This window comes from Diaporthe citri (genome assembly GCF_014595645.1).
Source record: "Diaporthe citri strain NFHF-8-4 chromosome Unknown scaffold_17, whole genome shotgun sequence".
Taxonomy (NCBI): domain Eukaryota; kingdom Fungi; phylum Ascomycota; class Sordariomycetes; order Diaporthales; family Diaporthaceae; genus Diaporthe; species Diaporthe citri.
Genome location: NW_025064862.1, coordinates 155142 through 173128, shown reverse-complemented (window position 1 = coordinate 173128; position 17987 = coordinate 155142). Strand labels below are relative to the sequence as shown.

At 52.3% G+C, this 17987-nt stretch overlaps 5 protein-coding genes across 5 annotated transcripts; 2 read left to right on the top strand and 3 right to left on the bottom strand.

Moving 5' to 3' along the window:
* Positions 1–580: 580 nt before the first annotated feature.
* INS49_005374 (uncharacterized protein) lies at positions 581–1453 on the bottom strand (the record flags this gene model as incomplete). Its single annotated transcript, XM_043166155.1, has 1 exon — positions 581–1453. The coding sequence occupies one exon, from the start codon at positions 1451–1453 to the stop codon at positions 581–583; it is 873 nt and encodes a 290-aa protein (XP_043017187.1).
* A 939-nt stretch (positions 1454–2392) lies between these two features.
* On the bottom strand, positions 2393–3815 carry INS49_005373 (uncharacterized protein; the record flags this gene model as incomplete). Its single annotated transcript, XM_043166154.1, has 2 exons — positions 2393–3697; positions 3762–3815. 2 exons carry the CDS (start codon positions 3813–3815, stop codon positions 2393–2395), a joined length of 1359 nt encoding a protein of 452 aa, XP_043017186.1.
* Positions 3816–4671: 856 nt separating this feature from the next.
* Positions 4672–5284, bottom strand: INS49_005372 (uncharacterized protein; the record flags this gene model as incomplete). Its single annotated transcript, XM_043166153.1, has 2 exons — positions 4672–5153; positions 5221–5284. 2 exons carry the CDS (start codon positions 5282–5284, stop codon positions 4672–4674), a joined length of 546 nt encoding a protein of 181 aa, XP_043017185.1.
* A 968-nt stretch (positions 5285–6252) lies between these two features.
* Positions 6253–7771, top strand: INS49_005371 (uncharacterized protein; the record flags this gene model as incomplete). The annotated part of the gene is made up of 4 exons (XM_043166152.1): positions 6253–6450; positions 6576–7072; positions 7145–7218; positions 7278–7771. The coding sequence occupies 4 exons, from the start codon at positions 6253–6255 to the stop codon at positions 7769–7771; spliced, it is 1263 nt and encodes a 420-aa protein (XP_043017184.1).
* Positions 7772–9213: 1442 nt separating this feature from the next.
* INS49_005370 (uncharacterized protein) lies at positions 9214–17754 on the top strand (the record flags this gene model as incomplete). Its single annotated transcript, XM_043166151.1, has 11 exons — positions 9214–9537; positions 9591–9735; positions 9804–10072; positions 10134–10567; positions 10630–10786; positions 10910–11294; positions 11637–11796; positions 11859–12322; positions 12910–13742; positions 14409–15740; positions 16906–17754. The coding sequence occupies 11 exons, from the start codon at positions 9214–9216 to the stop codon at positions 17752–17754; spliced, it is 5352 nt and encodes a 1783-aa protein (XP_043017183.1).
* Positions 17755–17987: the final 233 nt, after the last annotated feature.

Here is a 17987-nt window from a genome sequence, read left to right as displayed (position 1 = left end):
GGCTGACCGGTCAGCAGAAAGCTTTCCAATCAGCTGAAAGAAATTTGAATGGCGGTCTTTGTCCGAGATATACCCTCGCATTACCCCGCCCGATACCTCGCGGTTTGTGGTGTGGTACTTAGGAACGTTGAAGCGCAGCCTCGCCATGCTGCACGAGGCTTCACTGCATGTGTAGTGCAACGAATGCACATTTTGCCCATTTGTAACCAACTCTGACATGATGCTTTTACAGATCGTTATTTGCGTAGAATTAGGGGCCGTGCCAAGTCGATAGACCCAGACTCAACCCGATCCCAGTACAGCATTGCACTCTTCAGATGAGCCAAACCTTTCATGCGTCTCGCCTTCTTTCGTCAAAGCTCAAGAGTGTAGCCTATAAGGTCGCATTTATATCTCAACCAATCATAGTAACAGTAATCGAGATTTTCCAAAGCAGGCTGCGGGCTGCACTTGCATCTAATTAATGAGTCATCATCGCCTTTCGCACCGCACCAAGGTACAGGGTGCAACCTCAAGTTGTTCCAGTCATGCTTCGCACCGGTTCACGAACAGGCCCAGTGCTACCACCCCGTTCTTGACGTCAACCTGTCTCTTGCTCTCTCAGACGCTGTTCGACCTTGTCAAATCCACTCAATTTCCGGACAAAGCCATCAAATGTCCCAAATGGAGCGACAGCCGCAATGCGTGATAGCAACGCCTTCTCTCCTTTCCAAATGACAGGAGAAGGGTTGGGCTTTAGCAGCTCTCCCACAACGGACTGGGCCCATTCCGACGGGTCTGTCCCCTCCTCCTCATGGTCCTTTTGTGTTAGCTCTCTCTCTACTAGATCCCTTGCCGGCTCGAAGATGGATCCTTTCGGGAGCTCAGTCCGTTTCGTTTGTTGTATGTTGCCAATGAGGTTGGTCTTGATGAGTCCCGTACGAAGGTCGATAACCTTGATGCCGAATGGCTGAAGCTCCAGCCGCATTGTGTCCGAGATCATGATGAATGCAGCCTTGGCCGAGTGATAGACTGCTCGGAAAGGTATCGTCGATACGCCGCCGATCGATGTCTGATTGACGATCATGCCTGGGCCCTTGCTCTTCAGGAGAAGGGGCAGAAATGCCTGTGTGACTGCTATGTGCGCCCAGACGTTGATATCATAGATCTTCTTGGCCTCAGCAATGCTGATATCTGCCACAGGCATGAGAAAGTTCTGGCCTGCGTTGTTGATCAGGATGTCGAGTTCTGGGACCTGCTTCACACAAGCAGCTATAGACGTCTCCGACTCCACGTCGAGCTGCAAAGTTACGATTTCCAGAGATGACAAACTCTTCATCTTAGCAGGGTCTCGTGCTGTTGCGTAGACAGTAAGGCCGGCTTTGTGTAGGGCCTCCGCGAGAGCTGCACCCATGCCGCCATCTGAACAGCCGGTGATGAGGACAATGCGAGACTCCTTGGTACCCCCGGTCATGATGGATTCCGTTCCTGGATATGCTAATGTTTGGTTGAGGCAATTGAGCAAAGTGAGAAATAGTGGATTCAGTGACGGGACGAGAAAAGGCTTCCAAAGGGATGGATTGTTGCTGTGTTACTGACATGGTGGTTCCTGGAAGCCGGCGCCGAATGGCTTGGCATGAAATCCAGCAATGCTGGCATCTCAAGCCGTGCAAGTATATATGAACTCCAGTAAGGCCACTTGCATGAAAATTGTCCTCCCTGGTTTCGCTGGCGAAGCCCTGTACCTTCGCATGGTATAGATTCGTGCTACCTAAGCACTAGCAACCCGGTCAAAGCCCTGGCAACCGAGGCCCAGAAAGGGTGGCTGTTAGCCGCATTGAACATCGACCAGGATTTTCAATACGTACGCCTGGGCGTGTTGTGCCTATCATGATCTGTTACACAAACGGGCCCCAGCCGATTACCTCCGTCCAGAGTTACATGTACATATCGGTTGGGGGCCGTGCTACTCACCCTGGTCAGGGTATCTTACAAGAAACTGCGTTGTAGTACATATGCACTGCACTTATCATATTTGGTTATCGTGCATATACGGGTTCTTATTGCAGGTGATCCGCATCGCACTCGAGACACAAATGGGGCCCTAGATCGCAAATACCTTCCTACAAGACCTATCTAAATCGGTAGGTACATATCTCTGGTTATGCGATCCGTGAAGCTTCAAATGCATCCGAGCCCGTGGGCTCTTTCCTGAGATCGTTGAATTATGACGCAGGCAACACGCCACATTTTATGTGCGCACTCAAGACCGAGATAGCCTGCCCGCCACTTAGTATCTCGCGAAACGAATACCTAGCACCGAGTGAAGAGACACGATTGTCAACAGCGTTCAATTGTGATTGAGACTTTGGGTCTGTGTGTTGTGTGCAGTATGCAGAAGGTCGGTGTGTAATTACCCTGACCCGTATTCTTCTACAACGTTGGACGAAGTCCTCAACAGTGGCTGCTCACCGTTCCACCATGACTTGACTCTGTCTATCCCACAGTAAAACCAATATCTGAGGCCAAACATCAACGCTACCGCCAGCCGACTTTGATAGAACTTGCCCCACCAAATGCTTTGTAACCAGTGCAGATGTGAATATCGCAACACCTTCTCCTCCCAGTCCCCTAATGAGATCTTGCCACTGAGATAGTCCTCGACCATGAGCGCATGAAACGCAGCCTGAGTGCTGCTAAAAGCTGTGTGTGGCCTGAACAAGGACAGGGCGTCACCAACTAGAAGGACCTTGCCTCCCTCAAAGGCTGCAGACGCAGAGCACTGGTCCGTGATGACCTGAATGAAGGGTCGTTGGATCTTTGTGATGATCTCGAGCAACGGTGGGGGAAAAGGCGCCCTTGTCGCACGCTCGAGATATGATTCCCAGACGTCTTGACGAACGTGGCCCGCAGGGACAATGTTATGGTGGCGATGCCCGTCGATTCTATCTTTGAGAATGCCATCGATTGCCTCTAGTGTCTCGTTAGTGTACCAGAGGAAGTTTAGGAGTTTGTTTCCGTCATCTAAGGACCCGTCCGCCCCAGGTATGGTATAGACGACGCAGTGGTGTCTGGGCATCATGTGCACCGTCACACTGCGCCTGAAAACATTGCGCGTTTCCGGCGAGACATCACAGGCGCGAACGGTGCCGCGCCAGGCAATGTAGCCCACATACTCACGCCGCTCCGAGGGAAGATACTTAGCCCTGACCACAGAGTCAGGGCCGTCGGCGGCGATCACAAGATCGGCTTTCATGGTGGAGACAGAGTGATCATTGCCGTCCGAAAAGGTTATAAGAATACCATCTTCACCATCAGCGGCCCTTTTGAGATCCAAAACTTCCTTGCCGCTTTCATATCTGGCCACGCCATCTGCCTTGGTAGTCTGCGGTGGTGATGGGTAATACGAGCTGATGTACCCATCGAAAAGAGAGCGGAGCCGATAGTACCAGGTATCCCAGCTTGTTATCTCCCTTCGTACGTTCGAAAATATTTGGATAGTCTGGTCTTTCTTGAGAAGCTGGACTCGGGTGCTTCTGTGTGAGAAGGTCTTGGTCTGACGGTCATGACGTTCAAGCCACATTGCAGCGTCTAGCCCAAGGCACACCCCCGCCATATGAGAGTTGCGCTCGTCGTTCTCCCTCTCGAGTATGGTGACCGCGTGGCCTGCATGTTTGACGGCAACGCCGCAGAGAAGACCGGACAAGGAGCCGCCGACCTGGGTATCTGAAGTGAGTGGAATTGCTCTGGTAAATTATGCTGGCGGCCACGCGGAGACTTACAATGACAACATTCAATAAATGTCCTACACGTTCGAAGTTCCCATTGGCTGCCATCTTATCATCTGGCCGGCTTCTTCTGCTAAAGCTTCTCGTCACTGAAGACCGGCAAACGAAGAGGGGAAAGGTTACGTTCTGGATTTGGTTCTTCATGCACTCACCAAGGTTGGGGGGATAAGGAGGAATCATTTCCTGTGAACCCCCGGTAGTACATATTACCGTTATATAACATGCAACAAGATATTGCATGCCCATGAGATATGATGGTCCAGTGACAGAGGACATATTGGCCTCAGGAGCAGAGGCTGATTGCAATTCGTCTTCCCACTGTCACCGAGCGGAAAGATTTCTTATCACGGCAGACGGAAGAGCATCCGTCGCCCCGGTCCCTAGTTACCACCTCGGGTGAGTGTCTATTGCGTCGTACAGCCGCTGCAATCATTGGAACCCTAGAAATTCAGCGGGAGGTCGAAATAGCGACTTTCTTGCCAGGTAGTGACTGCCCCACTTGTCTAGGACCACACTACCTATACCAATTACCGTCTACCAACAACCCCTCAAGCCACAAATGCTTTCTCCTGTCACGCATGGCCGTGAATACCATAGCAGGTTTGAGGGTTGATTAATGCCCATATGATAAGGTACATAACTACCCACGTGGGTACCGTACCCAATTCAGAACTTTGTTTGCAAGGGGTTGGCTCCTAATGCGACCGCGCCATTCTTCCAGCAATGCTTTGTTAATCTAATACCCCTGGTTATCCTTCATCAAACCGGGGCCAGAGAAGCGTACAATGAAGCTGCAGGCATGCTACATTCGACTAGTATCTCGCATTCAGCTGAGGTAATTAATGCGGTGGCCTAGGTACATCGCGTCCAGCAATAGTAAGTTGGTTGCCGTCCCACGATCTCATCAGCCAACCAGACCAAGTGTTCTGCGGATTGCGTGAACCGTCTCGGTTAGATTATGCTTACGGGGTATTTCATGTACCCCATCGTGTACGAGCGTGTGACGTGTCTCCACCTTGCATATCTGGCTGAGCTCTTTGCCGCCCATGGGGGCCGTGACATCATTCGAGCCCCAAATGTGGGCGGTTGGGATGCGGATCATCTCGGTCTGGGATTCCAGTCCGAGGTGTCTCATCTCGGCTGCGCTGTCAGCGCTTGCGAGGAAGATGCCGCATTTGAACGGCACTTCCTTGCCCTGCTGTTGCAGCTCGGCAATGTACAGGGCAGCAAGGACAGCGCCGCTAGAGAAGCCCATGACCGCGTCAAATGGTCCCTCCATCAATACATACTCATGAAGCCTGCTGATGGCATCATGGAGGGTCACGAGGCTGTCAGGGTCGTAGAATGCGTAGAAGGACTGGTTCGGTAGAGACAGTGCTTCAACACCTGGAGCATACGCCGCATCAGTTGTCAGAACGCAATTACAGATAGGGAGCCGGGAAAGGGGGACTACCAGGAGACATGGGACATTGCAAGAAGCCCTCCACGAATTCGAAATCATGTCCGTCATCCTCCATCTCGTGTCTCAGCGGTGCTGATTGAAGATGCCTGTCAGCAGAACGGGAATGGCGACCTGTAAGGGATATCGTACCCGTTTGTACTTGCATAATCTGCTCAATTCAATCGGTTAATCGAGGAGCTGTCTAGCTAATCTTGCGGCACTGCCAGAAGATATAATAAGCTCACATTACTGTTGGTTCCATTTCCATGGAGACACAGGACCCTCATCTTCACAAATGACCGAAACAATGTGATGACGGAAACGATGGGCTATGTCAGGATGGAAGCGGCTCTCTTCAGATGGAGCCTTGTGATATGCGATTTCTCTTGTCTTTGTGGGCACTGGAGACAACATGCCCGTCCCTTATAGCCGGCCAAAATTGTTTGCGTTTCGCACTGACTTGAAAGTCTCCCTTGTTTCCCCATCGAAAATCGTATCCCGCAAAGCCCAGAACGGGACACTCCCGACTTACCAGTACAGTCTACCTGAGTACTCGTCTCCAGACGGGCTGACGGCCCGGCATTCACAGTTGCTGTTGCACAAGCCTGGCAAGTTACGCGAGGGGCCGGGACAAAATTAGGGCCCGGTGTGAATCTATCCATTCGTCGTGTGCCTCCGGACTTGGCATGCAGCTGTTCGTGACTCAATGTCTGTTACACTACATTGCGTGCCCCAATGAATCTTTCAGGAAACGATTTACAAGGCTGGGCTCAAGCCGGGTTAAACATGGCCCCAAACCACATGCAGTCATATCTATTTTCGTACTTGGCTCCGCTTGACATCAAGGATGTGGTACAAAGGGCACATGGTGCTAGTAGTTGAGGTCCCGGATAACAGCTTCGGAGGCAATCCTCGACCGGAACCCCAGGTTGGACATTCTCGACTTCGGTTTTCCATTCTGTCCTTTGTTTACGAATACCTTACTCAACCATCTATGCCAATTCAGATCTCACGACCAAACTGTCGCTCAAATCCACACGCAAGATGTCCTCTGTGCCCAGATCTGCCACTTCCGCGGATCCGGACCCGGACCGCGGCCCTCCACTCAGGGCATTTCTTATCTTCATGACCGTGATTGTCGTGATCGCAGTCTGCCTGCGCTTTTGGTCGCGTAGTCTAGGGATGCCGTCAAGGCACCAGCCGCGCTTGATGTGGGATGATTGGGCCGCCTTGGCCTCGGCGGTATGTGTCCCCCCCCCTCCCCTTTCCATCTCGTCCTACGGCTGGGTATTGGGATCGGCGATGTGGCTGTCAATATTCACTGTGCACGCTCTCAACCTTTAGAGATTTCTGATATTTTCTTTTAGTGTGTCATTCTCGGTCAGTTTGGCGTGTCTTTCGCGCTGCTGGGCTTGGGCTTTGGTCACCACATGTGGATGCTGCCAAGTCAGAATCTCGAGCCCTTCCTGAAGCTCTTATTTGCGACATACTTCATTGTTTATAGCGGCCTCGCCCTTGCGAAGGCCTCCGCGTTGTTCTTCCTCAGTCGCGTTTTCCCTCGCACTGGAAATCCGACTTGGTTCAACGTCGGAGTGGACGTCGCTCACTTTCTAAATGTCGCATGGCTTGTTGGTATGATTTTTGGGACAGCATTCAATTGCAACCCCGTCGCGAAGAACTGGGATGTCACGGGGGTTATGCCCGGGAAATGTGGTCCAACGAGCTCGATCTGGATCGCGAGCGTGGTGCCTAGCGTGTTCATTGACTTGCTCATTCTCGTCCTCCCTTTACCGAGGATCTGGACTATCAAAACGAGCCATTCGCGGAAAGTTGGACTCACAGTTGTGTTTGTTCTCGGTTACCTGTGAGTGTTCCCCGCAAAAAAGATAAAAAGCTGCTGAGAACTACACTGAATCCTCGCGTTTGCTGTTGCTAGTGCTGTTGTCATCTCCGTTGGCCGTATGATCACAGTACTGAAGTCCGTCGACGCAATCAACAATGACTTTAGCTGTAGGGCACATCACTACCTCTCAATCTTCGCAGCTGGTTCTAATGCTTGAAATACGCAGATGAGGGCATGGCAGACGTGTACTGGGTTACTACGGAGGGGCCATGCATCCTGCTGGGTGTATGCCTTCCCCCAATGTTGAATCTTGGCCACCACATCAGGGCCAACTACCTGTCGCCTATGGCAAGCTCGATATCGCAAGCTCGCTGGAAATACGGGAGTTCTCGCAATACATCCAGGAGCAAGAGAGGTCAACACTCAGGTGGCACGCACTCAGTCTATCAAGGTGCGGGATTAGGGCAAGCACAACATTCGACGACGAAGCTTCATCCGTCCGAACGAGAGTTGGAAAGCATGCACAACACCACCGGCTTTGCAAATACTCGCAGCGAGTCGCCGCAGCTGATGCAGCCTCAAAGCCACTCCCATGAAACCCACTACGGGACTCCGGTTAGAAGTTACGACAACACTGCTAGTGCTCCTCTCGCTGTGCCAGAACACTCCATCCGCGTAGACCGCAACTTCACAGTCAGTCATCATCAACCTTACCACTAAAGACAGCGCCGACGATAAGCCGGACAGTGGGCCGCAGAAGAGCGAAGATTCATTGCACACCTCCCATATCAACTTTCGAAATTCGGTTCGTCGTCGACAGGAGATTATTGCATGTATGCTACGCTACATTCGTGCAGTTGGGACTGGCTGATAACTATCTGGGCAGTCTGGAGCCGTCTATTGTTGGTCGGTAACGTTAGGTTTCTACATTATTCAACTCGCAAATGATACCCTCATTAAATTGTGTCTGTATTCCATTTTCCCGGCCGTCGCTCGCGGGATCACAAACATGATAACCCATTACATGTCGTGCAGTTTCCATGATTCACAAAGTGCAAATTTGAATTGATCACTGTTTCTGACATGCCCCGGGGTTGGGGCAATTCCCAGATGCATCGGGCGAGCAAATTGTGGATGGTCATGGGGGAAGTACTCTGTAAGAGTGTAGGAGAATTCCCAGGACAGGGCGAGCGGTGTTTCCATTACTTGCTGTGGGCGTATATTCGCACCTTGCAAATCCATTTTGGTAGTGTATTGCACCGACGTATGGAAATTGGCTTACGCGGCAAACCCTCCGCTGCTGCGGGCCAGCCATCACCACAGTTGCAGATTTCAGAGTCGGGCGACCACACCAGCAATGTCGGAAACATTGCGACTTGCATGCCCAATTTATCAGCATTGACCATGAGACCCAGATCATTGGTGGACATCTCGGCAGGTCTCTCATTGCAGCGACCGAGCTGCGCAGTGCAAGGGTCAGGTCAACGGGCTCAACTTTCTCAACGTTCACTCGGCGCTAAGCCCCTGCTCGGCCAGCGATCTTTCCTTTGCAATTGCCTCTGTCCGAGGCACTTCGGATTCTTTCTTGGCCCCCAGCCTGACTCTTGGCTGACAATTCCAATACTTGAGCATGTGTATCCGGAGAATACCGACTTAGCGTGAGCGAGGCATTTGATGAACAGCAAATGTTGTGTTGCACTGCGTGTCGCACTCAGCCTGCAGCCGCCCATGTTGTGTAGTGAGGGTGCACAGCCCGCCTGTTGGTCCGTCGTGCCGTCGTTGCATTGCAGGCTCACATCATGCATGCTATCGACATCTGGCCATTGGGGGCCAGCACGGGATCGCCAAGTGCGATCACAGTACATGGCGCACTGTGACAGGCAGCATCGAATTACTCGGGTATGAAGGTCCCTCAGTACCTTCCATGAGAGTTGAAATCATGGCTAAAGTATTAGGAGCCCAAAATTCGTCACATGACCTAATTCCGTAACGAGTTCAATAAATCCTTGTGTTTTAGTGAGAGTCTCCGCGTGACAATGATTCCCGAGTGCTAGCCTGAATTTATCGTAGGCACATCGGGGAGACCAGACAGACGTACTCTTTGGCTGAGAATCTGCCGTTGACCAACTCTTTGAGACTTCTCACTAGATGTTTGACCGATCATGGGCAACAGCGAACCAACTGTCCCAAATGGAGAGGAAACGTCCTCCAAGGCCCTGGGATTTCCCCCAGTTCCTGCATGTTCCTTGCACGTCAACGGAACTGGAGCTAGCTACCTAGATTCTGACGTGGACGGCGACGAAGCGGACGGCGATGGCGCCACTGATGTAGCTATTTGTGGATTTTCGTTCAAGTTTCCGCAGGACGCCACATCTGGGGAAGGTCTGTGGAATATGATGGCAGAGAAGCGCTGTGCAATGTCCGAGTTCCCAAGGGATCGTGTCAATACGGATGGCTTCTACCAGAAGACAAATCGAATCAACACGGTCAGTTCCATGGTGTTCCATATAACCAGCAATCTTGACTAACTTGGAAGTAGATGCCAATGAGGGGCGGGCATTTTATCAGAGGTGATCTGGCCGAGTTTGATGCAGATTTCTTCTCGATTTCTCCGGCTGAAGCAGCGGCAATGGACCCTATGCAACGATGGCTACTTGAAGCAGCATATAGAGCATTGGAGAATGGTCAGTAATTCATATCAGACTGATGTTGAACGCACACAATTATAATTATACTGAGATTTGGATGGCAGCCGGTATGCCACTGCAGGCTGTTGCTGGGTCATCCACCGCCGTGTACACTGGGTCTTTTAATCTGGACAATACGGTACACAACAGTCGGGACAGTGAGGATAGTCCCGTCTACAACTCTGTTGGTTCAGGCCTCAGCATGCTTGCCAACAGGCTCTCCTGGTTCTTCGACCTCCGAGGACCGAGTATCGGACTGGACTCGGCTTGCTCAAGCACAGCTATGGCCATAGACATAGCTTGCCAGGCACTGAAGAGCGGAGCCTGTGACATGGTGAGTTATCTTTATGCTTCTGGCTGTTCGACCAACTAATCAGGCATCTTTGTGTGTGTAGGCCCTGGTAGCGGGCAGCAACTTGTCCAGCGCCCCCGAGCCGTATGTCTGGATGTCAAACCTCAATTTCTTGTCACCCGACAGTAAATGCTACTCTTTCGACAAACGTGCCAATGGATACGCCAGGGGGGAAGGAATCGCAGTCATTGTACTAAAGCGTGTGGAAGATGCTGTTCGGGATGGGAACCGTGTGAGAGCGGTGATCCGCGCAACGGGCTCAAACGAAGATGGCAGAACACCAGGCATCACTCAGCCCAGTTCCAGGGCTCAGGAGCAATTAATCCGCAACACATACCAGAAAGCGCGCCTATCAATGGCTCATACGAGATTCTTTGAGGCCCACGGAACTGGTACACCCATTGGCGATCCTCGCGAGGCCCTGGCCATCGGGCGTGCGTTTCGACATCATCGCACCGGCGACGACCCACTTTACGTGTTAGTCTCTGCTTTGGCAAAAATTGCGTAACCGTATTTATTAGACACTGACGTTGACCAAGGGGCGCCCTGAAGTCCAACATTGGACACTTGGAAGGGGCAAGCGGACTTGCCGGCGTGATCAAGGCGGTGCTTGTTCTCGAGAAGGGCCTCATTCCTCCGAACGCGAATTTCGAGAAGCTCAACTCCAAGATTGATGCAGAGTTTCTGAGACTCTCTGTAGGTGCCGAACTCTCTTGACACGCATTTTTCGTTGCCCAAGGGAGTCACACAATGCCAGCATCTGGGGCCCTTCAAGCACGATCTTGCTTCTGAACTCATATGCTGAACATCACATCTTAGTTCCCAGAAAGCGTCCGCCCTTGGCCAACTCCGGGGTTGCGACGAGCTTCGGTAAACTCGTTTGGCTACGGAGGATCCAATTCTCATATTATTCTAGATGATGCTTACAATTACCTTCGCATCCGTTCTCTCCCGGGCAAACATTGCTCTTCGTTTAGTCCGCCGCAGATCGACCCGAACTCTTCAGGGCCCTCGGAAGACGGCCCCGGTACACTGGAGACTGTGGGAAGCGATCCAAAGTTGCTCGTCTGGTCAGCAGCAGACAAGGATGGAATTGCCAGAAGTCTCAAGTCATACCGAGAATGGTATGAATCTGTAGGGCGAATGCGCACGACCAATGACCCGACCCAGCTTGCAAACCTAGCCTTCACTTTGGGCAGTCATCGTACGTATCTACAATGGAGATCATTCGCGGTGCTACAGTCTATGACAGAGCTCCAGGACCTAGAGGGCAAGGTTTCCTTTCCGGTGCGGGCCGATGGAAATCCCCCCCGTCTAGGGTTCGTCTTTACCGGACAAGGCGCCCAATGGTTTGCCATGGGTAGAGAATTGATGGTCTACCCATCATTCAAAAGCGAGCTTGTAAATGCAGGATCTTATCTCAACGTTTTAGGATGTCGTTGGTGTGTCACAGGCATGTCTACACGATGCCCGTTTGTCTGCTCAGTGCACCCCCTCCCCACTCCGGCTTCACATCGTGGCAAGAGCATACACTGACTTTTTGCAGAGGAGCTTTTGAAGCCAAAGCAGACCTCAAAGGTCAACGAGGCCGAGTTCAGCCAACCACTTTGCACCATCCTGCAAATGGCTGTCGTAAACCTGCTCCGCCGATTCGGTATCGTGCCTTCTGCTGTTGTGGGACATTCTTCTGGAGAGATTGCAGCGGCGTAAGTGTGCCATCTGGCTGACTTCTAGTATCAACTCTGTGACTGATGGTTGTCCATAACAGCTACGCCGGTGGCTATCTGTCATCCGAATCAGCCTGGAAGCTGGCTTACTTCAGAGGTCTCTGCTCGGCCGAGTTATCTGCAGCTTCTATGTCTTGCCCCGTCCAAGGGGCTATGATGGCTGTGGGTTTGTCTGAAGAAGCTACAGCCAAATCCATCGCCACAGTTGAAGCCAAGGCTACTTCGTTCGGCATAAATATTGCCTGTATCAATAGTCCGGACAATGTCACCGTCTCCGGCGAGGAGCGCTTGGTCGACCAGCTCAAAACGCAATTGGAGGCCCAGAACGTCTTCGCTCGCAAGCTCCGCGTCTCGTTGGCATACCATTCCCGTCAGATGAGAGCCATCTCTATCAAATACACATCGTTGGTCGAGGCACTAACAGGACCACCTGATGACACGCGCGGTTCGATTCCCATGATATCTACTGTTTCCGGAGAAAGGGTCGACGCGAAACGCCTTCTTGGTACGAACTACTGGGCTCTCAACATGGAATCCCCGGTGAAATTTTCTCAGGCGCTAAGCACGATGTGCGCGCAGTCTCGTGCCGCGCTGGTTAAGAAATTGATAGAAGTCATCTCAATGTCTCAGTTGTTGACCACCTCTTAGAAATTGGGCCACATGCTGCCCTTCAAGGGCCAATCCAAGCCATTCTCCGGTCTATACCGCGGGGTGCATCTATCGGATACACCTCTGTCTTGAAAAGGGAACAATCCGCCATGGAGACGATTCTTCGAGCAGTGGGTGAGCTGCATAGCTCGGGAGTCAATATCAACTTTGGGGAAGCCAACCATCCGGAAGGACATTCGGCAAAACAGCACCTATTGGTGGATTTGCCAGAGTATCCATTCGATCACTCCCAGCGCTACTGGTACGAGAGCCGACTCAGCCGAAACTATCGTCTCCGGAGCCATGCTCCCTCCGAACTCTTGGGAGTTCGCTCCAGGGACTGGAACCCTGCCGAGCCTCGATGGCGCCACTTCATTCGGCGGACTGAGATGCCTTGGGTTGAGCATCATGTCGTTCAAGGAAGAATTCTATACCCCGCCGCAGGCATGCTCGTTATGGCGCTTGAGGCAGTGAAACAACTGACTAGTGCGATGGGCACAATTGAGGGCTACACGCTCCGGGATGTCCATATTGAGGCACCCATGGACCTCACCAACAACTCAAACTTGGAAGCCGAGACTTCTCTTAGGCAAACAACGAAGAGTACCGACGGACAGACCTTTGAGTTCACCATACGTTCCATCGCCACCGACGAATGGCTTGTCAACTGCCGCGGCTACGTCTCTGTTCAATTTGCCCGGAAAACTGCGAATTGGGAGGACAGATTGTCCCAGTCGCGAAGACAGTCCATGTCCAAAGATATTGTACAACTCTCATCCTCTTTCGAAACAGCTGTGGACTCGCAGAGAATGTACGGCTTGTTGCAAAAGTATGGGTTCGACTACGGCAGCGACTTTCGAGCTGCTACACATCAGCGGTGCGATTCAAACGAAAATCGAGCGGCCGCTCAGGTTGCATTGTTCCGTTCCGCGAACGAGCCTCACATTATCCACCCCGTCTCCCTGGATGCTATACTGCATATATTCCTGACAGCACTTACCTCGGGAGGCTCGAAATCTACCAACTTGAATGTGCCATATCGTATCGGGAGTTTGTGGCTCTCCAACAGAAATCTGAGCTGGCCGGAATCCGAGACCGTGGAAGCCTTTACAGCCATCACCCGGATCACGAACCGGGGTTGCATTTGTGAAGGTGCCGCCCTGGATACCGGCGATCCTGCTGAACTGAGACTTTGGTACCGAGATTTCGAAATGCGAACGGTGGCCAAAGACCCGCATGTCTTTCACCTGCCAAACCCGGAACAGTTTTGCATGAATGTTGAGTGCAAGGTAGCACTCGACATGATGGGACTAGACGAGACCACTTCGTGGTTAAACAGCATACATCCTCAAGGGTGCGAGCCTTCAGAGTTTCACGAATCTTTGGATCTCCTAGTGGAGCTCTCATTAAGACGGCTGGACCCGACCACGTTTTCCGGCACTGTTGATGGCCTGGAGTCTTGGGCAGATCGTTACTTAAGCTGGGCTCGTCACCACCTCTCAACACGGCCTCAATGGCAGGGCGAAGACCTTGAATTACGGTTTCAAAGCCTTTGCCACAATCTGCAGGATAAAAGCCACGTTGGAAGGCTATATGTAGAAGTGGCTCGAAATCTATCGGCGCTGCTCAGTGGAAAGCTAAAGCCGCTGGAGCTCTTGATGCAGAGCGGGCTACTGGCCAACTACTATGAGCAAATTTCGAATCACCGAGGCGCAAAACAAGCGGCTAGTTACTTGGATCTGTTAGCTCATCAAAGACCCGGGATGGAGATACTCGAGGTTGGCGGGGGGACTGCATCAGCAACTCGTAACTTCATCCGGGTCCTTCATTCCAATCGCACGGATCGACCAGGCTCTCTTCGGTGCAGGCGATATCATTTCACGGACGTATCATCTTCCTTCCTAGATGGGGCGCGTAAGGAATTCTCCCATTTTGAGGCACAGATGTCCTTCAGTACGCTCGATGTGAATGGAGACCTAGAAAAGCAAGGTTTCGGGATCGGGGCCTACGACGTCGTTGTGGCCGACAATGTGCTTCACGTGTCCTATGATGTCGCTGAGACCATAAGACAAGTGCGCCATGTTCTAAAGCCCGGTGGCAAACTCATCATCCACGAGGCGTCCAAACCGGACGGGTGGCCATATGGCTTCGTGTTTGGACTTTTCCCTGGATGGTGGCAGGGCTCAGGGAGCAACAGTCGTCTCTCGCCCAGCCTCCACAAGGATCAATGGGATGCTGTCCTCAGAGAAAACGGCTTTTCTGGTGTGGATCACGCCTTTCGAGACTTCGAGAACGATACGGCACATCATTCTGGTTGGATGATCTCGACAGCAGCAGCGGGGCAGCGAAGCATACCACACACCCAGGGGCAGCAAATTACTTGGGAAGCCCTGGTCTTCATAAAGCCAGAGTCCACAGAGCAAACATACCTGGCGGAGACACTGCTCTCTCGTCTTCAAGATCTGTTCCAAATTCAGCCACGGATTCTGAGCATTGACTCGGTGAACGAAGCCACGGCAAGGACCGAACATGATTCACTTGTCGTGCTGCTCACCGATTACGGTCCATCATGGCTAAACTCAGTGAACGAGCGTGATTGGACTCGTTTAAAACAGCTTGTCGGCAACTCGCGTCGATTCTTGTGGGTGACCGCTGGTGGTGGTTGCAACGCCTCTCCAGAACACGCCGTGCTGGATGGACTAGCTCGAACCTTGCGTTCTGAAGACTCCAGACTTCATCTCGTGACGGTCGCCCTTGAGCCTTACAACACAAACGCGCAAAGTGTCAAGCACCTGTCCCAGATCATCAAGACGATGGTCACTAGACCTGCTGGCCAAGCATACGAGCAAGACTTCATCGAGATCGACACTAAATTACACACGCGGCGGCTTGTTGACGCAGAATACTTGCGGAGTGACGTGTACGAAAGACTCGTGGAATACGATACTGTGGACGTGCGATCGAGAGAAGACCTTGCGTTCGAGGTATCTACCGTGGATTCTTCAGAGCAGGATGGCGGAACTCCATTCTATGTCGAGTGCCCTCGTCTTTCGGATGAGGACAGGGAACCAGATACTGTCGATATCGAGGTCAAAGCCGTGTCTCTCCTGTCCCGAGATCGCGACAGTGCATTGGAACTGGTCGCGAGTGCCAAGTATGGCAGCTACTGCGCAGGGACAGTGGTTCGTGGGCCTGAAGTCGATTCAGAAGACCTCGCAGGCGTCCGGCCTGGAGACCGCGTCTTCGCCGCCTGTCTTGGTTCTTTCCGTTCCCACGTGCGAGTTCCAACAGCAGCCGTCGTCAGACTACCCCCGGAGGTCTCCCTGACCTACGCGTGCCGAGCTCTGCCACTCTACGTGACAGCTTATCATGCCCTGGTTGAGAGAGGTCATGTCCACACCGGCCAATCAGTCCTTGTCCATAATGGAACCAGCGCAATCGGAGAAGTTGCGCTAAGGCTGCTCGCAGAACGGGGCGTCGTCGGACTCTGGACGACTGTCTCGAAAGAAGAAGATAGAAATTGGATACAACAAAATCTCGGGTTACCATTGGGGCGGATCCTCCCGATAGGATGGTTTGAGAACCAGAGTATCTCACTGGCGTCATATACAAAGAAATTCGACGCGGTGTTCCAGCCGATCGCAGAAAGCCCTCAAGCGACTCTGCTATCCTTGGATTATGTGGCTCCTGGAGGCCGATACATCGTGCTTGAAACTGGAAGTGGGATTTCGAATCCCCGACAGATTCATGGGTCGCGTCACGACGTGTCTCTTGTCTTTGTTCGCTCGCCGGAGGAATCAGCTGGGAGCCTACATGGCGTGAGCCGCATCACGCAGGAGTCTCTGCATTACGCCGCTTCTTTAGCACAGGACACCGTCTACGAGAGCATGAGGCACAGGATGTCTCATTTCCCAGCCACAGACCTAGTACAGAGCTTCGAGAGTCTGCGCCGCATGGATCAAGGAGACGTGGTAGTTGTCACCCTGGACCGCCAGACTGATTTGATTTACGCAAGTTTAACCCCTCCAATGACGCATGCAAGCAGAAGACTAACATCTGCTACAGGCTAGAGTTCGAAGGGTATCTAATTTCATGTTGGACCCTCAAGCAACTTACGTGGTTGTTGGGGGCCTGGGCGGCCTTGGGCGTGGAATTACTAGATGGCTTGCGCGACGCGGTGCCCGTCATCTGATGTTGCTGTCTCGGTCTGGCGCGAGTAGTCCAGAAGCCCGAAATCTCCTGCTTGATCTGGAAGGCCAAGGCATCACGGTCGAGGCTCCCTGTTGTGATATCACTGACAGGTCACTCCTCAACACGTTGCTGAGTGGCCGCTTGCAAAGCTGCCCCCCGATCAAAGGATGTATCCAGGCATCGATGGTCATGACGGTAAGCTGCCTAGTGATTTGACACGGTAAAATAGACAGCTGATGCATGACATAGGAGTCCGTTTTCCAGAAATTGCAGCTCTCCGAATGGAAGGCTACCATCAACTCCAAGGTCCAAGCCTCATGGAATCTCCATTGCGAGCTCCCTCGCGATCTAGACTTCTTTATCATGACATCGTCCATCACTGGTATCCTCGGCCGTGCGTCCCTTGCCGCATACAACGCGGGAAACACGTACCAAGATTCCCTGGCTCGGCATCGCGTGTCAAAGGGCGAGCGTGCTGCCTCGCTGAACCTGGGCGCCGTTCCGGATGCCGGATACTTGAATGAGCACGCCGGCGGCCGTATGAAGGATTCCCGTGATGATCTCTACGTCTTGAACCCCCTACGAGAGGTCTGCGCTCTTTTGGATGTATTCTGCGATCCAAAGACCCCGTCATCACTCGATGCCTCGGGCTGTCATGCCGCCATTGGAATTCGTCCTCCATCTCGTTGGAAGGATGTCGGCAAGGTCCCTATCACAATGGAGCAGCCGTACTGGGGACATATGCATTATCTCCCAGTACTGAATAGTTCTGATGCGACGATGGAGCACGCAGACGGGCATCAGGTCAGGGTTGATCCTGCAGTCAGAGTCGCACATGCATCTTCTCTGGCAGATGCAGCTGATATCGTCAGCGACGCCTTGGCGCGGCAGGTCGCAATTCAACTGAACACGGCTCAGGACCGGCTGGACCCTCAACGGCCGATGTACTCATTCGGGATCGACTCGCTGTCTGCTGTCGAAATTCGCAATTGGGTGGATGAGGTTTTCAGTGCCGACTTGCCTACTTTTGACATCTTGGGGGGTGTCACGTTTGCAAATGCTGCACTGAATATTGCACAACAGGTTCAGCTCAACTAGATGGCTTTAGTGATTGCCAAGATACCACAGAGGCGAGAAGCCGGTTCGTCCTACTATACAAGAGGTCATTAAGACTGAGGGTGCGAACGTAGCTTCTACAGGTACTTGTGTCTCTGCACAGTGGAGAGATCTTTCAGACACTCAAACATTCCACATGTGCAGCAACATTGAACACGTCGAGAGTTCCACCGATGAAATCTCTATTCTTAGAAGCTTTACATAACATATATGAT